Source organism: Lynx canadensis, chromosome F2 (assembly GCF_007474595.2).
Source record: "Lynx canadensis isolate LIC74 chromosome F2, mLynCan4.pri.v2, whole genome shotgun sequence".
NCBI classification, from domain to species: domain Eukaryota; kingdom Metazoa; phylum Chordata; class Mammalia; order Carnivora; family Felidae; genus Lynx; species Lynx canadensis.
This window is the reverse complement of record NC_044320.2, coordinates 37,117,495-37,141,057: the sequence shown is the minus strand read 5'-3', so window position 1 is coordinate 37,141,057 and position 23,563 is coordinate 37,117,495. Positions and strand designations below refer to the sequence as shown.

The 23,563-nt window shown below is 38.2% G+C and overlaps 2 protein-coding genes across 2 annotated transcripts; one reads left to right on the top strand and one right to left on the bottom strand.

The window, feature by feature from the left end:
• Nucleotides 1-617: 617 nt before the first annotated feature.
• FBXO43 (F-box protein 43) lies at nt 618-15,587 on the bottom strand. Its single transcript, XM_030303892.1, is given in 8 exon segments — nt 618-866; nt 970-1,173; nt 5,246-5,348; nt 8,384-9,854; nt 14,535-14,563; nt 14,565-14,603; nt 14,806-15,021; nt 15,109-15,587. Coding segments are annotated over 8 exon segments (2,790 nt in total).
• A 3,890-nt stretch (nt 15,588-19,477) lies between these two features.
• Nucleotides 19,478-22,779, top strand: POLR2K (RNA polymerase II, I and III subunit K). The gene is made up of 4 exons (XM_030303865.1): nt 19,478-19,572; nt 20,162-20,229; nt 20,952-21,044; nt 21,869-22,779. Exons 2-4 carry the CDS (start codon nt 20,169-20,171, stop codon nt 21,889-21,891), a joined length of 177 nt encoding a protein of 58 aa, XP_030159725.1. The 5' UTR covers nt 19,478-19,572; nt 20,162-20,168; the 3' UTR covers nt 21,892-22,779.
• The last annotated feature ends 784 nt before the right edge of the window (nt 22,780-23,563 follow it).

Below are 23,563 nucleotides of genomic sequence, written 5' to 3'. Positions count from 1 at the left end.
CTTATAGTTCTGGAATTTAAAAAAATACTTATGTGAAATGCATGACTTTACTAAGATTCTCATTGTGAATAATCATGTCTAATAATTTACTTTTTATGTCTTCTTAGAAATCAATATGAAGTAAATTTTCTTTAACCAGAAGTCTGCTCAAATATGACACTAAATTGAAAGATTGAAATTATTGAGTGAATTCAATAGAACTTCTGAAAACGTTTTATTTATATTTCATTTCAGATACTCATTTTCCAAATCTATAAGGCCATCTGTCTCAAGTTCAAAATTTGTAATATTATTTGGAAAACTATTTTTAAAAAGTGATCGAAGAACATTTCAACACATAGTGATGAAATGCACAATTTTTAAAGGTTACATGAAACAGTTAAATACATACATAACATTAAAAATTCTTTATTTAAAAACACTGTTATTAAAATGGGTAAATATGACACAGTAAAATACTTTAAAGAAAACAGACATGGATTATGATATATACAAAATAGGAAATAAATCATCATCTGTCATTAATGGGAAAATTTGCATACTTTCAAAATATTCATAATTTTAAGTCAGACAAAACGTTGTTTAGAGGGAATGCTTCTTTTATATTTAAAGTCTCTTTAAAGGCGTTTTAAATTCCGCTTACTCTGGGCACTTCCTGGAAGAGCATCTTTTCTATTTCTTGGCTTTGCTGCTCCTCTGCTACATTCTTCAGACCCATGATAAGCACACAAACATAACACACAAAAGTCAAAACCACAGGCTGTGCGGCTACAGAGTCCCCTTTTCTTATATGGCTGGTACTTAGCAGGGGATTGGCACCTCGGGCAAGGTTTTAATGCTTCATCAATAAAAAGTGTTTTGGCAACCTGCAGTGAAAGCATACACACTAAATCTTCCAGTTTCATATAGAGAAACACTTTATGTCAAACTCTGAGTATTTATTTCTAATAATTGATGATAAATACTCACCTTAACATATTCTTCCTGTTTACTACTTAAGTGAGTAACAGAAGAGCTTGCTATAGGTGTCAAAACTTCTCCCCAAGGAGAACGTGTTGAAACTTGTTCTTTCTGAAAACCTGGTATCCTAGCCTGAGCTTGTACAGATCTTAAAGCTGATCGATTTAAAAGATGGAGCCTAGTGGCAGCGTCCTCAACATTTAATAGAGCCCCCTGCGGCAAAAGATATGAGGGGTCAATACGGTAATATCAAAAGTTCCAGAACAGTTTTCTGATGCACATGTATTTAAATGTTGGAAGTGGTTTCACACTAAATTCCACAAGAATTTTCTCCCTAAGCTTTCCCTTTTGGAAAATTTTTTCTCTCTCATCTAACATTTAAATGTCAAAGAAATATAAATGAACAAAATTAAAACAATAAATGTTAGCTTTAAGTTTGCAAGATTGGTTATTTTTCTCTCCAAGGCATGGGTTGGCAAACTTTTCCTGAAAAGGGCCAGATGGTATATATTTTACATTTTGCAGGCCAGATAGTCACAGCTACTCAACTGCCATTTTAGCAAAAGCAGCTGTAGAGATATGTAAATGAAAGAGCAAGGCTATGTTCCAATGCAACGGACTTTAAAAGCAGAAGTGACGGACAGGATTTGGCCCACAGACTGGCGTTTGCCAACCCTTGTTTTAAGGCAAGGTTTAAGAAGAGGTGAATCTTTTTCAAGTTTGCCACGGGATATCATGGAATTCTCTGAAGGTTTCTTACCTTAGCCACACATCAGAAAAATAATGGGCCTGGTTAGACCATGAAATCCCATTGGCTTGGCTAGTTTTTACATGTAAATACTGGAGTCATTTTTACACTTACATTTTAAACAAGGAGGAAAAAAGGTACCTCTTATCTGAACCGGATTTCCATATTACTTCAATATTCAGCCAAGAAATATTTTCAGTAAGCCTTCTATTTTGTGAAGGTTGATAATTGGCATTCTTAACCAATTATCAAAATACAATGTGAAGCTCCTCGTGTGTCTAACTAAAATTGTGTTTCTTCTCCCTTAATTGTCTCCCTTTCTCACAATTGGCTCCTAACAGTGAGAAGAGTGAAAATATGAGAAATTATAGTAGGATAAGTATAGGAAATAAGGTTAGCTGATCATGAAAAATTCCGTGATTAAGCTTAACAACATATACATAAGTGTGAAGGATAAATATTCATTTTCTGAAATTAAAATGAATACACCTGAACTTTTTCAAGGACTCGATGCATCTCTTTATAGTACATTTGTATAAATAATTTGCAGCCTAGGCCACAAGCACACAACACTGGAGCACACCAAAATTCTGACAAATTTTGATGCAGTTGGTAAACACAGTGTGCATAAATTTAAAAAAATGAAGAGAGATACATTGTTGAAACACATTTCAGCCACAGATTAAACATTCACTTATTTAATAAATATTTCTAGAACTCCTAAAGGTACCAAGTGAATAAAACAGTGTAACTCCTGTCCTCCTCGAGTTAAAATGTGTGCTGCCATCTCAGAACAAAAGGAGCCAAAGCAGTAAACAAAGGCACATGTTCGTGAATGCCAAAATTTTTCAAACATAGTCACATCATGTTGCCAGAAAATATTTAAATGTGAGAGTGAAGTCACCATGTGGTTGTTCATTTCCACGATTATAAAAGAACAGTGAAGAATACAGTAAACTAAGAAATGCGATGGAAAAGGTGTGGTATCCCAATTCTTATGCTCATTCTTATGGCTGCAAAGCAAAGAGATAGAATTGTGATCTTAATACACACAGCTGGTGTGTGCCTTCCAATTTTCACACATAAGGAGCTTTCAGAGATATTACACAAGTATGAGGAAAACCATTAAACAACTTTGTTTTACAATGTTTCTTTTTGGGTTAACGATACACATTAGGATAGCTCAAGTGGAAAGCAACTAGTCCATATCAGAACAGGAGTGCAAAGTGCACCGGGAAGAATGTTTCTAGGGACAAGAAGGAACAGGAAGAATACCTGATTTGTTTGGACTTACACAGAGGAGATTTCCAGTTCTGGTGGATAATAGGAGATGAATCAGGGATCTGTATAGAGAAACACTAAGCAAAACAAAAGAAAGAAACTGGGCAATTATTAACTCTGGAAAAAAAAAGTTATATAGGAAAAAAGGTGTATTCATAGTGTACTGCATGTTACAGCTGTCAATAACTCATAATAATCTCGACACATTCTTCATAATGTCAGCACCTAATTCTGACCGACTCCCACATGATGGTGTGGTTACAATGGTGAGACAGGAGAAAGGAATTCAGAGAGACAGGTGGGTGGGTAGGTAGTGGTAGTGGCGGTGAGAAGTTAGAGAACAAACACTCTCTCTAAAAAGTCAAGAAATAGCAGTAAAGGTGTGCTATTTAGAAATGTGGAGGTAAATCTCAGGAGGAACAACTGAAGGGTTGGAGGTAAGTGACTTGGGCGCAAGAATCAAGAGTGAGAAGGGATAGGCAGGAGAATGTGTTTTGACCTAAGCCTCACAGCCCAATTGGACTTTTTAGACCATGTACTTGTTTTACTCTGAAAAAAAAATTAAAAAGCAAACGAAAATAAGAAAAAAGTTCAAGTAAGGAAAAAAAAGTATAGTCTTTGAGAAACAAAGTTAGAAAAGAAAAGTGGTGGCCAGGATATAAAGACAGAATATTTTATCTAGAATTACCTGAAGTGTTGCAAAACACAAGCAGGTTTCTTTCCCTGTAGGATGTACAATGTAAATGGAGCTAACAGGTTAATATTATTAGGTGTTTGCTTAAAAACTGTTTTTTTAAGTAGGTCCTCAGCATATAGAGCAGCACTCTAATAAGATAAGAAGAAGGCAATTAATAATTTCACTATTATAAGCTCCCAGGATCAGAAGGCAGCAGTAAGTAGCCAGGGGCTGTGAATAAGTTGTAAGGCAGTATCATAGGTAAGAAAGTAAAACTTTTCTTCAAAGTCAAATAGAAAGTCAATGTTTAAGTTAACTCAGTCCCTAGTATTTCATTGCTATGAGAAACCCACCAATCTGTGTCTAGGTGTTTATATCTGTTTGTACCATGCTTCATCTCAAGTATTGTATTTTGTCAAATTAGAAATTTACATTATTTACGTTACCTAATGAAATAATAATTTATTAAATACTTTTTACTAGAACAAGAATAAGAGCATGAACTCACAGTTTCTTTCAGTAATGATGGGTAGGAAAAGGTTAAAAGTTGTATATATAATACATAATGGGTGCCAGAGTCATTAGATGCATTACATAAAGTTGTGTCCACAGGAAAAATTAGTCAGCTTCTACAGGACTTTTCCTGTACCCTCAAAGCTGGTCCTCAAATCTTCAAGAAAATACAAGCTTATGATACTTTACCAGTCCTAATCTGCCATGCTGACTCACCTCCAGGCCTTCCTGGATGCTAAACTCTCAGCTGAAACACTCTTCCCTGTCTTCACCTGGCTAACCACTCATTGGTCCTTCAGGTCTCAGTTGAGTTGCACTTTTTCTGAAAAGCCTTCTGTTGATTCTCAAGCATCAAATACTCCGTTTAAATGTTCCAACAGAGGGGCGCCTGGGTGGCTCAGTCAGTTGGGCGTAGGACTTCTGCTCAGGTCATGATTTCATGGTTCATGGGTTTGAGCCCCTCGTCGGGCTCTGTGCTGACAGCTCAGAGCCTGGAGCCTTGCTTCCGATTCTGATTCTGTGTCTCCCTCTCTCTGCCCCTCCCCTGTTCGTGCTTTGTCTCTCAAAAATAAATAAGCGTTATAAAAAAAAAATGTTTTCTTAATGTTCCAATAGAACTAATTCTGGCCTTCCTCTAACACACCCGTATTGTAATCACCTGTTTACTTGTAACACCCACAGGGCATCAGCTCCAAGAGAGCAGAGATCATTTCAAAAAGGTTCACAATTGTAATCTGAGCAATTGGCACAATAATAGCCACTCAAAAGGCTAAATAGAAAATGCTATAAGGATATCTAATTATGAATAAGACCCAGCATAGCACCAGTATTCAAACACTGCACACACACCCAAACAACATAATCCCACAAGACGCTCTTGATATTAGGTTATCTACTCCACTTATGGACTGGAAGGAAATGGAGTTGGGGAAAAGTAAAACATTCATGAGTGAATGTTTGGTAAATGGAAAAAGTTAAAAGATAGCAGGAAAACCAAATTAGGCTGTCCAGCAATATGAGATTATTATTTTCACAAATCCATTTGAGAAAAGTATCATATACGTTACCTCAGAATCTGTTTTCAGTTGTGAGATGTAAAATTTCCTCCTCCGATTTGCGTTTTTATCTTGAACAATAATTTCACGCCAATTTCTGCTTACTTTCCAAACACTATAACATAAAGGTCAGTTTTATATTGTATATATTCCGCAAAATTAACGTGTTTTTTTTTTTTGCCAATGGCAATAAGAAAAAGTTAAAGATTCTGGACAATAAATTTAAACCTAAATATTTACATTAAAAATATGATTTGATCTACATTGTTGTTTCATATTATTTCACCATATGAAAGAATTCCTATTAAAACATCAAATATATGCCAGCATTATATCAATAAATTATCTTATAAATGGTTAACAGAAAAACATAGTTTCGTATAAGACCAATATGAGCCCACTGAGAGACTGATTAAGAGGATTTAACTTCAAATGTGACCCAACAATAAAAAAATTAGAACACAACATGCAGAAAATGATTATCATCTATATAGTCCAAGAGGTTTTTTATCTGTTTCTCCTATTAAATGTATAGGAAGAAATCTACCATTGTTGATTAAACTTAGCAAATCTATCATTGTTGATTAAACAAATGTAACAACTATCAATAATTCATTAGAAGTAGTAGATGCCAAATAACGATCATTATGATGGCTAGCACTCCAAAGTTCCTATTTTATAAACCAAAGTTTATGAGAATGAAGCAGCTAAAGAAAAAAACCCTCAACTTACATCCAGTGATTGCCTATTTGTCAATAACTTTGGCTATACTAATTATTAAAGAAAAATAATCTTTGCTCTTTTTTTACTACTTACTCTGCTCTTTTTTTACTACTCTAACTTAAATCACTCAAAGGGAGTAAGACCAGACAGCTAAAAAAAAAAAAAAAAAAAAAAAAAAAATCCCTTGTTGTTACAGAGGTAATAAGTACTTGAGTTGTTAAGCTGGCGTACTTCCCAGCTGTCATGGCCACTTCAGTTGCCTTGCCTCTCCCCAAGCCAATACATGGGTCTTATATCAGATTAAGGAGAGAGAAAGGCAGATAGACACCTATTAATGGGGAAGAAATGAACTATATAATTGGATATTTGCCCGTTATTTCAACTGACCATAATCTCTCACATTACCAAGAATAAACACTACTAACATTATACATGCATTCTACAGTACAAATACTATAAATCTGAAGGGGTGGGGAGAAGAGGTAATTATTAAAATATGTTTGAATATCAACTACTCTCACAAATGAGCACCCAAAAGTATTACTCAATTTTAAACTGGTCTATATCCAAATACTCCAGCATACAAAAATAAAATTCCTGTATTTCAGCCATCCCTTTGATTTTATTAAACAACTATCCCATTTGAACATTTTTTTAAAGGCACATACACACAGGTGCACTAATCTGTTTATTATCCTACTTGGGTTACACCAAGTACGTTCCTGATCAAGTCTATTTAGAAAGGCCTTAAACCTTAATGTGAGTTTGTGGGACACTGTTGGATTAGAAATCAGAGGGCTCAGTTATAGACCTAGATATATTCCTATGTCCTTGAATGACTGCTGGCAGATCACTTAACTTCTCTGGAACTCAGTTTCCTCATCTGAAAAATATGTGACTAGACTAGATGTTTAATGACTAGACTTCCATCTATGAAATTCTATGATCTTCTACAATAGCCTACAATTAATTTGTGGACGAAAGGTGAAGAAGGGTTCAAAGAGAGGTAGTGGCCATAAAAACAGCAAGGATTCTATGAACCAAACTTTTGACATATCCCTATGGAAAAACAAGTTTACAAACTCTCCCACATGTCGTCCCCCAACTGCCACTTGCAGAAGTCCTGTTCCACAAGGCTTCCCTCCTTCCGGCCATGGCATTCCCAAGGGTCTCGTCTTCTGATAGTCCTGCAACTCCCCAAAATTACCAGTAGGAACACAGTCTCACTTTAGTCTTTGTAACCCTAGTTCCCACCCTTAATAATCCTAAATGTCTGTTTCTCTTTAATTATGTAGCAGCATTTAACATACTGAAATTTCTGTTAGCACAAATTCTTGTTTCTAATTCCTTGAAATTTTCAAAAGCAATTACCTTCCATGGCACTGTTGGCAATGAAAATGAACTAATTCGTATTCCTTTGGTCTCTAGAAAAACTAAGCCCTAAAATGAAAGCTAACCGTCGTTTTGTATTCTAGAACTTAGATTCAATAACTAAATGGTATCCTTTGTATGTTGCCCTTTCTTAGTCAACATGACATTTTACAATATTTCTGACCAAGTGTCCTAACATTAATCCAATTTGCAATCTGACAACAGGATGTGGACTATTAAATCATCAAATAATTTTCATGGAATAAAGCTTGCCAGTCTTGAAAATTTAAAGTTCGACTTTTAGAAACTCTCTTCCCAAATGACAGTGCCATGAACCTTACCCAGAAGACTATATTGACGCATCTGAAACAGGATTTAAAATTTTTTTTAATGTTTACTTATTTATTTTTTTTTTAATTTTTTTTCAACGTTTATTTATTTTTGGGACAGAGAGAGACAGAGCATGAACGGGGGAGGGGCAGAGAGAGAGGGAGACACAGAATCGGAAACAGGCTCCAGGCTCTGAGCCATCAGCCCAGAGCCTGACGCGGGGCTCGAACTCACGGACCGCGAGATCGTGACCTGGCTGAAGTCGGACGCTTAACCGACTGCGCCACCCAGGCGCCCCAATGTTTATTTATTTTTGAGACAGAGAGAGACAGAGCATGAAAAGGGGAGGGTCAGAGAGAGGGAGACACAGAATCTGAAGCAGGCTCCAGGCTCTGAGCTGTCAGCACAGAGCCTGACGCGGGGCTCAAACTCACGGACTGTGAGATCATGAGCTGAGCTGAAGCCAGATGCTTAACCGACTGAGCCACCCAGGCACCCCTGAAACAGGATTTTAAACAGAAGGAACCTATGTTACTAAGCTCTAGTAATATAGTAACTTTAGGGAAGTTCACTAAACCACCTTTGATAAAGTGTGAGACAACCAAAGAGAGAGATAATAAAACAAATAAAAAACAGGACAACTGTCAACTCATAGAAAAGCTTTCCAATTAAAAAAAAAAGTGATAAGAAGGAAGTTTTATTTCAGAAAAAAAAATTATTTCTTACCTGAATAGGCTTTCTGCAGTCAAGGAATCTAAAACCATAGCAAGAATATGCTTTAAATTTCTGTATTTTAATTCTGTTAAGACGTCCAGTTTCTCTATACCCATTTTCTTGCCAATCAGTCCTGTAAGTATACACTGAAGCACGGCTATTTGCCCCCCATCCCTTTCTTCTAAGAATTCATGTGCACCATTCTGCTGGAATCTTTTTCTTTTGTTTCTCATGAAGAGCTCGTGCACTAACTGCAAGGCTGGGGTCTTTGATAAATTCTTAAAGCTTAACATCTTAGTGTCACTGCTCAGCTGACTCTCTGAGGGGTCTGAGGCAGCTGCTGGTGTTGTTTTAGAGTCAGAGTGGTCAGTCTGCTTTTCCCCTTCTGTCTCAGATTGTGAGCCATGCTCCTCCAGGGTGGACAATCTTCTCAGCCTTCTAAGATGCCTTGACTTTTTTATGGTGCTCCCCACTCTGACAGTTCCCTTATGTTTCTGAAGTTCTTGAAAAGAACCCTCCTGGTCAGAGAGGGAATCTTCTGATTTTTCCAAGCAAAGTGAGTTAAAACCACTGTCTTCAGGTGTTGAAATATTGCCCCTCACTTTAGTTGAAGGGGAGAGCCTTTGACTTGCATTAAATTTAATGTTTGCTACAAGATTACTTATTGGAGTCACACGTATGTCCTCATCTGTCCCACAAGTTGTTCCACTAACAGAGGAGCCCAGAGGTTTGGGATATGTATTCTCATCATTAACAAACAGACTGCTATCACTAAGGTCATATGTGATAGAGTCTCTAAAACTATTGCCCTGAATCGGAGATAGACATTCAACTTCAAACAGGCTACAGTCATCTTTGGAATCATCAACCGTGGAAGTCTTCTGTTGAGAAAAATTAAGTCTCAGTTTTTGACTGCTAGAGGTTGCTTCTTCTGTCTTCAAAGTACTAGTAACTAAAGGACTAAAACTGTTTTGCCGTGGAAGACCTGAAACATGGCTTGGAATATTTTTTTCTAAGTTGAGAACTTGATTCATACTACTTTCTAGAGAACCATTTTGTGATTCAAAGTCCCCTGTTAGAAGAGAGAAAGATATGTCCAACCTTCTGCGCTGCAAAAATTTTTTCCCACTGAGTTTAGGAGTTTCACAAAGTTCGGGGCTTTTCTCCTTTTCCTTCCTAGAAAAGACACCTCTCTTTTTTTGAGTTGGAGATTCTAAAGGATGAGTCAAGCCCAGATCTGAAGTTTCAGGATGTTCATGGATTAATGGTGGGCCTTTTCCTTTCTTTCCAAATAATTCTTTACCTGTATTCTCATCGTTGCAAGGCTGTAACAACTCATTGTAGCCACTGTCTTGAAATGAAGATGTGGAACAGTAGCCTCTGAAGCTGGAATACGTGAAATTGACAGGAGAGTCCACCTCATTTTCTGCTCCAGGGCAAGTCTGACCTAAATGTCTCTCTGACATCTTCAAAAGCTCTGTTTCTACAGAGGAAAACAAATTTTATTCTTCCTTTGAAATGAGGAGTTTGGCAGCTTACACCAAAATACATTTGTTAGGACTATAGATAATAATAGAAAATGTTATGGCAATAAAAAAAAAGTTACTTTAAAAAACAAATCTACTCTCGGGGCGCCTGGGTGGCGCAGTCGGTTACGTGTCCGACTTCAGCCAGGTCACGATCTTGCGGTCTGTGAGTTCGAGCCCCGCGTCAGGCTCTGGGCTGATGGCTCGAAGCCTGGAGCCTGTTTCCGATTCTGTGTCTCCCTCTCTCTCTGCCCCTCCCCCGTTCATGCTCTGTCTCTCTCTGTCCCAAAAATACATAAAAAAAAAAAAAAATAAAAAAAAATAAGTTGAAAATAAAAAACAAATCTACTCTAATATATACTCAAGTGTATCTTACTTAAGCCAACTTTTAACATCCTAAAAACCAAAACTTTTGGGTTATACATATTCACAGATTACTTGATAAGCTTAGTCTAAGCACCATGCACAAATATTTTCTTGAACCACACTTGAGAAAAAAATCTGATGGCATCATTTTTAGATAACCTTATGATATTAACAGCATTGATGTGCATAATTATAGTTTTAATATTTTAGCTATTTCTCTTGGCCTGTATCTAGTCAGTTGGATATTTCCCTTCAAAATTCTGGGTTATAAGTAAAGCTGCTTAAACAAACTATATGCTAATTTTTAAACACGTCTCTGGAAAGGTGTCAAATGAATGCTGTCACTAGATTTAACTGCAATTTGGCTTAGCAACTCCAGGATAATGTTATTCATACTTGTAACATAGGCCTGTCACAGAAATCCAGTCCCCATGACTGCTCTCAACGTCTGAATTTCCAGACTTATTACTTTGAAAAGACTCCCTGGCTTATTGATAAATTACTAATACATTCTTCTTGAGCTAACTAAAATGAACCAGTGCCACATAGACATAGGGCCATTACAAACTTGGCATGTTATGCTTATTCATGTGTCATTTTGTAAATATTTTGAGACATAACATCCACTTGCAGGCCTTATTTCACAGATAACAGACAACTATTCACGGGAAACGCACCCTTTATAATATTCTTGAAATTGCAAAGACAGAATTCAAGTAAATTACTTAATAAGTTACTCAGTAATTATATTTGTAAGAAACAACACAAGGAAATACTCTATTCCTTAACCTTTTTAAACAGTATTATCACATTCCTTCTTTTTATAAACTCAAATCTTAACCCAGAGGGCACGAAGGGAAGAAAATCATCACAGTTTCTGGTATTTTTCCAGATTATTCAAAGGACACTAAGAAAACTGTCATTCTTTTAAAGTTTTCTCCAGACCAAATGCATGGTTTTTCTCTATTAAAAGATCCTAGGAAGAAAAATTTTAGTTGACTACAATGGGAAAGGAATATATTTATGCCTAGGTTACACCAGCTAAGTATACAAGTGAATGAGTTCTTAAAAACAACAAATCACTACTCCAACCACAAAACAAAACAGTTTCTTTATGGTAAAATGATCACTGGAAGATTATTACTGGGCAAAGTATCTATGTGTTTTTCAATCTTTTAAACTTACATTCAATTTTGGTAAATTTGATACATGTTCTCTTCCCATCTAGATCCCCTCAGATCATGAGAATGGCTGTTATCTTCTGTACGTGCTTACCAGCCAAGATCATCAAACTTTGCTTTCTATAATTTGATTTATATTTTCAAACAAAATATTAAGTTAATGATATATAATGAGCTTCCAAATTACACCTCTACCCATGAATATTTGCCCCTGAGAATCATTCTATTAGGTTAAAACTAGGTCGCGAAATCTTTCTAAAAAGAGCAAATGTAACAATTCAACGTCACCACTAGGTGTCTCACAGTGCTAGAATCTGGGAAACCGAGGCAAATTGTTAGAAACAAAATGGGGATGCAGATATCATTCTCTCCCCCCAGCAACCATAGGCCACTTGATACAAACACACACACACACACACACACACACACACACAAATCTAACTTCTGTTCATCTATACATCCGAAGTTGCCTCCAATGTGCTTGTCTCTGCTGTCATCATGCTCATCTTTCCATTTTCTCAAGATGTTGGTCTTAAGCAAAACTTGGTTGTTCAAAACTTAATTTTTAAATCTTTTAAACAGACACATGCAGAATTATGAAATTCCCATTGACATATTTAATTTTACCGACTCAACAGTTCACTGATTAATCAAATGAGCCTCCTTAATACTCATGTTTAAAAAAATGTTAAAGCTTATTTATTTATTTTGAGAGAGAGAAAGTGAGAGTGAGAGTGAGAGAGAGAGAGAGAGAGAAAGTGAGCCAGCAGGGAACGGGCAGAGAGAGGGAGGGAGAGAATCCCAAGCAGGTTCTGTGCTGTCAGCACAGAGCCCAATGCAGGGCTTGATCTCATGATGATCCGTGAGATTATGACCTGAGCCAAAATCAAGAGTCAGAATCTTAACCAACTGAGCCACGGAGGCACCCCTCCTTGACACTCATTTTTAAAAACCAGATTCCTGAATGTTGAGAACATTTATCTCTACAGTGCTCTCAAGAAAGAAAAAATTGGCAAGGATGGGGAGAAAAGGGAACCTTCATGAACTGTTGGTGGGAATGCAAATTGGTTCAGCTACTATGGAAAACAGTATGGAGGTTCCTTAAAAATTAAAGATAGAACTATCAAACGATCAGTAATTCTGCTTCTGGATATTTATCCAAAGAAAATGAAAACACTAATTTGAAAAGATGTATGCACCCCATGCTCATTGCAGCATTATTTACAATAGCCAAGATATGGAAGCAACCTAAGTGTCCATCAACAGATGAACTAATAAAAATAAGGTACATATATGCAATAAAATATTACTCTGCCATAAAAAAAAACTCTTGCCATTTGTGACAACATGGATGGACTCATAGGGTATTATGCTAAGAAGAATGAGTCAGACAAAAACAAATACCATATGATTTCACTTATATGTGGAATCTAAGAAACAAAACAAATTAACAAACAAAACAGAAACAGACTCATAGAGAACAAACTTGTGGTTGCCAGAGGCGATGAGGGTAGGGGGTGGTCTAAATACGTGAAGGGGATTAAGAGGTACAAACTTCTACAGCGACATGCAGAAGAATGAACCTGGATCACTTTCTTACACCATACACAAAAATAAACTCAAAATGGATGAAAGACCTCAATGTAAGACAGGAAGCCATCAAAATCCTCCAGGAGAAAGCAGGCAAAAACCTCTTTGATCTTGGTGGCAGCAACTTCTTACTCAACATGTTTCCGGAGGCAAGGGAAACAAAAGCAAAATTTATTTAGATGGAACCTTATCAAAATAAAAAGCTTCTGCTCAGCAAAGGAAACAATCAACAAAACCAAAAGGCAACCGACAGAATGAGAGAAGATATTTGCAAATGATATGTCAGATAAAGGGTTAGTATCCAAAATCTATAAAGAACTTATCAAACTCAACACCCAAAAACCAAATAATCCAGTGAAGAAATGGGCAAAAGACTCAAATAGACACTTCTCCAAAGAAGACATCCAGATCGGTAACCGACACATGAAAAAATGCTCAACATCACTCACCATCAGGGAAATACAAATCAAAAGCACAATGAGATACCACCTCACACCTGTCAGAATGGCTAACATTAACAACTCAGGCAACAACAGATGTTGGCGAGGATGCAGCGAAAGAGGATCTCTTTTGCATTGTTGGTGGCAATGCAAGCTGGTGCAGCCACTCTGTCAAACAGTATGGAGGTTCCTCAAAAAACTAAAAATAGAACTATCCTACGAGCCAGCAGTTGCACTACTAGGCATTTATCCATGGGATACAGGTGTGCTGTTTCCAAGGGACACATACACCCCCATGTTTATAGCAGCACTATCAACAATAGCCAAAGTATGGAAAGAGCCCAAATGCCCAGTGATGGGTGAATGGATAAAGATGTGGTATACATATACAATGGAGTACTACTCGGCAATCAAAAAGAATGAAATCTTGCCATTTGCAACTACGTGGATGGAACTGGAGGGTATTATGCTAAGCGAAATTAGTCAGAGAAAGACAAAAATCATATGCCTTCACTCATATGAGGACTTGAAGAGACACAACACATGAACATAAGGGAAGGGAAACAAAAATAATATAAAAACAGGGAGGGGGACAAAACAGAAGAGACTCATAAATATGGAGAACAAACTGAGGGTTGCTGGAGGGGTTGTGGGAGGGGGATGGGCTAAATGGGTAAGAGGCACTAAGGAATCTACTCCTGAAATCATTGTTGCACTATATGCTAACCAATTTGGATGTAAATTTTAAAAAATAAAAAAAATTTAAAAAAAAGAGGTACAAACTTCTAGTTGTAAAATAAGTCATGGGAGTGTAATATATGCCATAGGGAATATAGTGAATAATGCTGTAGCAACTTTTTATAATGACAGATAATAAATAGACCTATCAAGGTGATCACTTTGTAATATATGAAAATATAGAATCATTGTGTTGTACACCTGACACTAATATTGTATGTCAATTATAATTCAATTTTTAAGAACACTTGTTAGAGAATGAAATACTACTAAACTATATAAAAAACAAATTTTCTTCATTTGTTAAATTGGAAAATCTTACCATCAGTAAATCTTGAGCTCTTAGATGTCAGTTATGAGGGCTTCCAAACAAGAAAATCTTTCACTCTGCCTTTAAAATTCATGCCAAAGTAATACCACTTAAAGAGAAACGTGCAGCAGCACGTGACTGCTAAAATCGGAAAGGTACATAAAGCACATGCTGCAGGGATTATTTCTAACATATGAAAAGGCCTAAATCACTTCGAATTTCCTCCAGCTTTCCAAATAATAGTAATTTCAATATCCTGGTTTTCTCCAGCTAGTCTCGGAACTGAGGAATCTTCCCAAAATCGGGTTTTTGAAAATGCAGTGTAAGCCGCAGCGCTGTCATTGACTTCCCCAAGGTGCTATCGGCGGGTGGGTGGTTAACGGTCTCACCAGGGCGTCCTTTGGCCCGGCTCGTCCCTCCCCGACCTTCCCAAGGCCAGGCTGGCGGCGGCCCGGGGTCGCCTCGGTTCCGCCGCCACGGCTCAGGGCCCAGAACGCCACTGAGAGGCCGAGGGCGGGTGGGCGTCACCAGGAGCGGAGCGAGTGGGCAAGAGGCCGGCTTCGGGGCCCCTCTCTAGTCCCAGCACCTAGAAAGCAAAGTGGGCCCCGGGCGGGCGGACGACCAGAGGCCCGCTAGCGGGCACACACCTGGGCCCCCCACTCCCGCCCACCTGGAGACCGAGACGCGCCAGCACCGACCGGGCCGCGGGGCCAGGCGGGAGGGGAGACAGGCAGCCGCCGCTGGGTGCGTCAGGCAGGAGCCGCCGCCTCGCCCCCAGGGATGCCCGGCTATGGCAACCCCCACGCCACGTTCGCGTGGGGCCGCCGAGATTCCCTCCTTCAGTTTGAACTGCCCGCCCTGAGTAACCGCTACGCGCCGCCGCGCCGCCCCGCCTCGCCCCGCGCCACCCCTTCCTCCAGCTCCGCGACGCCCCCGCCGGCCGCCAGGGGTTCCGCAGGCTCTGGTCCGGCTTCTCCCAGAGGAGTCTCGTCCTTTTCCCACCCTTCCACCCCCACCACAAGCGCAGCCGGGCTTTCTAACTTCATGGGCTCTGTCTCTCCCCATTCTCACTTTGGGAAGCATTGTGTATCCAAGCTACTAGGTCCTGCAGTGAGATGCCAATAAAAATAACGTAGGTGAACGTTTGCTTGACAATGTTTCCGAGATAATCAGGTATAAAAAGCAGGTTACAAACCAAATGACGCCTTTTAGAAGTATAGATACACACAGGATATAGATATACACAGGATGAGGTCGGAACGGTATGACTTTACAGTATCTCTACATGGGATATGCTTGATTATGCTAGACGGGATGTTTTATATTACTCATTGGGCACCTATTCTATGCCAGGCTCCATCCTTCCGCTCTTGGCAGCTTCATACTAGTCTCCTTTATCTGGCTGTTTTCCCCTCTGCCTTTTCCCTACATGAGGCATCCTACCTCAGCATTTTATTTGGGGGGGGGGGGGGCTTTACCATTATGTGCTTACATAATTCTCATGCAGAGTTTCACCCATTACTTTTAAGCCAGCAATAGCAGCTACCACCACTCTCCTCCAACTGGACATTTCTGTGTCTGGATGCCCTTTAGCCATCCAAAATGGAACATATCCAAAGTCAAACTCACTAACACCTATTAAGCTCTGCTCTATGTGCCAAGCACTGGGCTAGGTACTGGAAAAGCAAAGATGAGTACACCACAGTTACTGGCCTTAAGGGGTTCACAAGTGCTGTAAGGGAGGAACAGTAGTAGTACTAAGGAAAGAGGACCAACTAACCCTAAGGAAGAAGAGGGGGTGGAACTAACTTTATAAAGACCATGACTTTGGGATGGATTTTGAAGCACAAGTGGCAATTTAAAAGTCAGACAACAGGTGATTGCAATCTCAAAACAAAATGTACAAGAGCAGGAAAATTGAAACAGTTGGGAAAACTATAGTTTGTTATAGCTAGAAACTAAGACTTATTTGAGGAAAGACCGAAGAAAATTCTTGAGAAGGGGAAGAAGCCAAGTCATGGAGAATTTTGGATGCATTTAAGAGAAGTTTATCCTCTAGGCCATGCAGAGCATTTTAGAAAGATCACTCCCATGGCAGAGTGGAGAACAGAAGGAAAAGAAGTGAGGGTGGTTGCAAGAAGACCACTTAGGAAGCTACTACATTACTCTGGAAGCCAGTGGGGCTGAAGAACCTGAATTCAGCATATTCAGTCAGCAGAATCAACTGCATGGGGTGGGGGGAGCACAGAGAACAGGTCTGGAAGAAAATAAATTGAATTTAGTATGTGGTTAGGGGACCTCGGTCTTAGTTGGTTAAGCATCCGACTTCAGCTCAGGTCATGATTTCACAGTTCATGGGTTTGAGCCTTGTGTCGGGCTCTGTGCCGATAGCTCAGAGCCTGGAGCCTGCTTCGAATTCTGTGTCTCCCCCTCTCTCTGCCCCTCCCCTGTTTGCACTCTGTCTCTCTCTCTCAAAAATAAACATTAAAAAAAATTTAGTATGAGGTTGTTAAGTTTGAGGTACCTGTAGGACTTAAGGAATTGATGAATTACATATGCTTCAAGATAGCACCTCTCTGAAGCTGCCCCCATACACCCAGGTAGAGTGAATAGTGCTCTCCCTAGCTCTTCAAACAAATCTCTATGACAGCCATTTTGCCTTTCTCCACACAACATTTGCAATCCTCTGCTGAATTTTGTCCATGTAGCTTATCACCTTCTAAAATACTATATTATTTACTTATCTTGTTTAATGTCTGCTCCCCACTCCTACTTTAATGTAAACAGGGCAGGGAATTTTGCCTACGGTTTTAAAAAATTCACACAGTCCCAAACACCATTTAAACGCTGCCCTTTTCTTTCTCTAGTTAATTTATTTTTTTCAGATATTACGACTGAAGAGCAGAAAAGTATATAACTCCCTTCTATCATTCAAAGAATAATCTTTACCTCCCCCCCCCCGCCACCAAAAGTGCAAAAAGGAACCGAGTTACATGTAGCTTGTCCTGACTTTACTCACATATCCCAAATATAAATCACTCACATTTTCCTATTCTTTACCCATCACAGTCCTTGGCCTTTTTGTTTCCCTTTCTGGATTGGATGTTATCCCATTTCTTACCTCAGTAGTCTAAACCCATCTATTTCCCACAAGATCTAATTCTTCTTTTGGGGACCATCCAGCAAAACATAATGAAAGACTTTTCCAATCACCAAGACATTCAAGCTATGCAGGTATATTTAAAAGAATACGATCAAAGAAAATTAAAGACAGAGATTCAGGAGGAATATAGCAACTTGCATCTTCATAACCATATTACAAGGAGTTAAAAGCACTAGTATCCAAGATAACAAGACATCCACCCTCATTGGGAGAAGGCAGTACAGCGGTATCTGGTGCATATTAAGTGCTCAAGAAAAGTTAGCTGTTACCAATGATAATAGCTTCCACTGACCACCCTCCCTACTGATCCTAAAACTATCAGTTCCTGCTAATTGGAAAAAGGGTGTTGGAGTGAGAACTAGCATCTACATGGACTCTTGTTGAAATTCTGGATTTCCTTGACACCACTTGTAATTAATCTACCCTTCCATAGGGTCCCAAGACCCATTTGTGTTCTACATGTGTTGATCCATTCTCATCTCCATAGACTGTGTTATGTGCCAGAATCATCTTGATACCTCAACTGGAGAGTCAGAATCCAGGAAAGTTTGCAATGATTTGTTAAACTTTCTGGATCAATCCATTATCTTTGTCTTATGATAACAATAGTTTTATTTAATAATTCTTGTAGTAAAGCCTATTTTGACTGTTGTATTGAATTACCTTCTTCTCTTTGGTTGAGAGGAGGGATATTTTGTAAGAGAGCTAATGGTCAAAATATTTATGCTGTATGTCAGCCTGTCTGTGAAGGAAGAAGCAGGAAAATCCATTGTTTTCCTGGAAATTAAAAAACTGGCAGCGAGGAAGACTAGGAATATGAAGTAGTTGTATCCCCTATGCTGGTCTGTAGAGGTGTAACCAGTTGGAACTCCTCAAAGCAAAAGGTGAAGCTCAAAGTTCTCACGTTGCTGGATGGAAGACTGGAAAGCAGTATATTCTGCTTAATAACAAATCAAAGACAAAATAAATCAAAGATATTAACCTGTTTCTCTGCTGAACTATAATCGTTATTAACAACTGATCATCCCCTAGATTTTAGTTACTTCATTTTCTTCCTCCTTCTGATATAAAACGTCTGCTATGAAAGAAGCAAACGAATGTAAATGTTGTGAACCAAACTGATATTTATCCCATGATATTTTGATCTCTCAAAAAACACACCTCCACTGAGCAGATCGTTTGTTTCATCTAGGGAGGAATACATGAGATGGAAGGTCAGTAAATAGTTACTGCTACCAATATCCCTTAGTTTTAGGTAGAATTAGTTGGTGTAGCTGCCCTCATACCCACCTTTGCTTTAAAATGAGTAAAAGGAGTGGGTCATGACAAAAGCCTATGAAAGTTTCGAAAAGCAAAAATGAAATTATGCGAAAGATAGGGGGCAGCTGCTTCACTGGTCCAGCACAGGTATCAATCCACTGGAAAAAACGTAATTTGAAAAGTGCTTTTCTACGTGAAAATCAGTGATGGGAGTTGTTGCCGTTGTGTACCTCTGAGTAACGGCTAACCTAGGATTCCAGGGGCACTTGGCATTTTCTTTTAACCCTCAGCCCTCCTGGAAAAGTGTTACTTTCTACTGACTTCCTTAGAGAAACAGACTTCCTCCGATTTGAGGCTATTGGAATGCTTTGCTTTCCTTAAAAACGAAATAAACTGGGGCGAAACAAGAAAGCCGCAGAAACTAACACAAAAGTTCAAGCTTTGCCGCCTGTGTGCAATCCGGGTTCTCGGCCACGCCTGGGGCGGAAGGGGCGGAGACTCCATGCATCATATGCCAGCGCCGGAAGTTGGTTGAGACACAGCGACGAGCCGTAATCTGGTTAAAGCGCAGAGTGTGAAGCTTCACCGCGTTACGTGCGTAGGGAATTGGCTGGTTGGGATTAAAAGGTGGGTATTTGGGTTGAAACTGGAAAGACCCTCAAGGTTAAAAAGGTCCGGTATGGAAATCGGGAGAAGTTGGAGATTGAGGAGTGAATGGTGTTAGTACTTTGGTTTCGTTCAGTTTAGTTTGGCTTTTGGGAGTTACTCTTCTTAACTTCTGTTCGCATGTTTTCCTATTGAGGGATACAGTTTTTTGCTTTCTGCTAAAGTTTGGAAAAACAGGACTTGTGTTAAGTGGAACGCGAGCTTTGCAGTCAGATTCCAGTACCCCTGCCTCTTAGTAGCTGAATAATCCTGCGCAAATTAATTTACAAGCCTGGGTTTCTTCATCTGAAAAGTAAGGGCAGTACCTCCTAGGATTGTTGTAAAGATTATAATGAAATAACGTGTAAAATGTTATCGTGTCCGGTTTGGGGGTAAGCGCGCAATACATTGTGTTTTTGTTTCGTCCTTTAGCTCTACCTATACAGTTTGAAAAAGTACAGGTTAGGAATTGGGACGTTTTTAGATTTCCCTGAGAAAAAATGAGGTATCGTTGGATTTGCAAGGAGCCCCTTTGAGATATTCAATATTTGAGTCTGTGATTTGATTTCAGACTATCAATGGATACTCAGAAGGACGTTCAACCCCCAAAGCAGCAGCCAATGATATACATCTGCGGAGGTAAGGGCGCTTACATACATAAAGTGGGAGTGTTTTACTTCAGTTTTGAAATAATTACATTATACTTAGTCTTAAACGAGTCTTTAAAGTTACAAAGCAGAACACCAGCAACCCTAAAAAAACCTCTCATTAAGAGCTCATTTACTCACCAAGAAAAAGTGCAGCGCCCACTACTCTTTTTTCTTTCCTCCTTAATATGTTGATTGTTAAATAACAAAAGTTCAACTGAGTACATTTTAAAGATGTAATAGGCTTTATTAATCCATTCATGAATCTGGCAGCATCCTGTCTAGCAAGTAGATGAGAACTCCAAAGGGTTACAGAAAAGGAAAGGTTGGTAAAGGTAGAGAGGAGTGGAAAAATGAAAATTATTAGCGAAGAATCCTGTGTTTAAGGTAAGGTCACCCTTCTAAGAGGAATGGAAAAATCAGTAAATTTCCTACCGCTGACAAGGAAATTCCCATATTGACTGGTCAAAGGTTGCATTTCTGCAGGGCTGAAACTGCAGTTAGGTTAGGTGTTAGGTCTTGGTTTACTGATTTGGGGCCTCAACCCAAGTGAGGTCATTTGGGGCCTGTAGTTTTCTTTTTAACATGGCCATAGCACCATACTCTTGAGATTGAGTACATTTTAGTGCTTTGGGTGAAAAATACAGTTAAGATAATTTGCTTGTCTGTAATATTTTTCCTCTAGACATTGAATAAACATGCTTTCTTTTTTAGAATGTCACACAGAAAATGAAATAAAATCCAGGGATCCAATCAGATGCAGAGAATGTGGATACAGAATAATGTACAAGAAAAGGACTAAAAGATGTATCCTTTTAACTTGTTAAATATGAAGTAGATGGAAGTGAAGAAAAATGCTTGGGTTGCTAGTCAAAGACTAATTTCTGGTAAATGGTAATAATTTTTGGTCTACTTACCAAAAAAAAAAAAAAGCATGATTAGGATTTTCATAATCATTTTTATTTTCATAATAATTAATTCAGATGCATATACTAAATATATACTAGATTTTGGATCTCATAAGTCTATTTTTCAGGCTTCTATATTTAAATTATTTTACTTATACTCATTTTTGAGTTTGAGTTCATGGACAAACTAAATTATACAAAGAGAAATACAAATACTGTATATGAATGCTACCTTATGGAAAAAGCGAGGCTTACAAATTGGCCATAAGACTGAGAGTACATTGTTATGTGGTAACTACAGATACAATATTTTTTAAACCAGTAAGTTACCTTGCCAGCATTGCTTTAGTGTTTTTTGGTGCATTGATCTTTTGTATCATGGAAAGGGGACTAATGAAAATTGAAATCTTTTTTTGTAGTTCTTTTCTAGTTGTTATAGTAAATAGTGAGTTCCGTTCTTTTGTGTGTTTTATTTTATTAAAGTCATTTATTTAATCTCTACACCCAACGTGGGCCTCGAACTCACAGCCTGAGATTAAGCATCACATGCTGTTCCAACTTAACCAGTTAGGCACCCCCCCCTTTTTTTTTAAGTTTATTTATTTAATCTCTCTTTTTTGCATTTTTAGATCACATAACTAGCAAATAGAAAGTGACTTGGAAGTGTTAATCTTTCATATAATTTTTAAATATGTGTTTTGTCCTTAACTCAGCTTAATACAGTGGTGGTTTTTGATGCTCGATGAAACATGGAATTCAGAAGATTATCTTCATTTGGACTTGGACTTGCTGTTAATGTTGTATAGCTTTTGATGAGTGTATTTATCTTTATGAATACAACTACATACACATGATTTCGTTTTAAAATTCATCTTGTATTTAGGCATCTATTAATAATGTCTATAAAGAAAAATTCTTTGTTCAATTACATTATTTATAATTTCCTTTTTTTTTTAATGTTTATTTTTGAGAGAGTACGAGCAAGGGAGGGGCAGAGAGAGGGGGACAGCATATCTGAAGTAGGTTCTTGGATCTGTGCACTGACAGCAGCAAGCCTGATGTGGGTCTCAAACTCAAGAACCGTGAGATCATGACCTGAGCCCAAGTGGGACACTCAACTGTTTCAGCCACCTGGGCACCCCTAATTCACTTTTATTGTATGTGTAATCTGACACATAGGGAAAGTTAAAAGTGCTTCCCTAAATCACACTTTTAATCAAGACCTAGAATCTTGTAGGGGCCTTGTTGAGAATGAAGTTTACCAGGGCCCTGTGAAGGTCTGATTAAGTAAGTTCCTTGGAAACTACTGTTTTACATCAAATTTGTAAACCCTCCAGCATCATTTTGTATTGAGTATACCAGTGTACTTACTGTCACACACATAATGCATGCATTATTTTGAGTTATATTTTTCATTTGTTACTTGGTATAGGCCTTCTGATAAAATGCTTAACTATTTTTTAAATCTTGGGTGAGGGAAAAGAAACTTCAATGGTTGTTTCTGTAAGGCAAAGTCAACCCTAAGTAAAGTGGATGAGGCAGACTATTAAGGCAGGTGTAGTTTCTGAGGTGCAGTCATTAAGGTAAAAAATTCTGCTTTCAGGATATTAAAAAAGGGACTAGTTTACACTGAACTGTGGTTGGATGTTTAAAACTTTTGCCTTGATCTTAGGGATATGGATACTCAGACACTCCATCTGTTCCAGGATTCCATCACTATGGAATGTCCTCTGATAATCATTTCAAAGAGTAGATACATTCCACCTTCACTAATAGCTATGTGTATCTGAAATTCAAAATCTTCATCATGCCATTTAAAAAAAAAACCCCTGTGTTTCTACCACCGTCTTTGAATATTAAGTTCTGTAAATTTATTATGTGCTATACAAAGTACTACCATGCTGAAATTTTTAAAGAGTGCTTCCTAGGTCTAGGTTTTCTTTAGCCATGGCTTTCATAATTTTGTAATTCTGCTATGTTCCTTGACCTTGTCTCTTTTAGATAAAAGAGTCCCAATAAATATGATACGACAGTCCCCTAAAAAACTCCCAACACTTTGGATAATGTTGCTGTTAACTTTTTTATTTCATCCTAAGTCTTTTACATATTGTTAGTTTAATTGAATATTGTTAGCTTGTTAGTTAGACAGTGGTTTAATGGAAAAAGTATTACCACTGGAATCCAAGACCAACATTTCAATCAGTCACCTCTTTGTGTCCCTTTCATCTATAAAAATGGAAGTAATTTTACCTCTTGCCTTTTTAAGGAAAAAAAAAAAGACAAAAGATATATAATTGCTTTAAAAGATTCTTTTGAATAGTGATGTATAAATATAAAAATCAGTAAATCTGAGCTTAAAGTTGAAATATAACTTGTTCCCTACTTAAACTGCTTACCAATGACTATGGATATGTATGT

Coding starts and splice junctions, on each gene's coding strand:
- POLR2K (XM_030303865.1), top strand. CDS start 20,169: ATGGATACTCAGAAGGACGTTCAACCCCCAAAGCAGCAGCCAATGATA. Junction 20,230..20,951: donor AATGATATACATCTGCGGAG/GTAAGGGCGCTT, acceptor TTTCTTTTTTAG/AATGTCACACAGAAAATGAA. Junction 21,045..21,868: donor CAAGAAAAGGACTAAAAGAT/GTATCCTTTTAA, acceptor AGCTTAATACAG/TGGTGGTTTTTGATGCTCGA.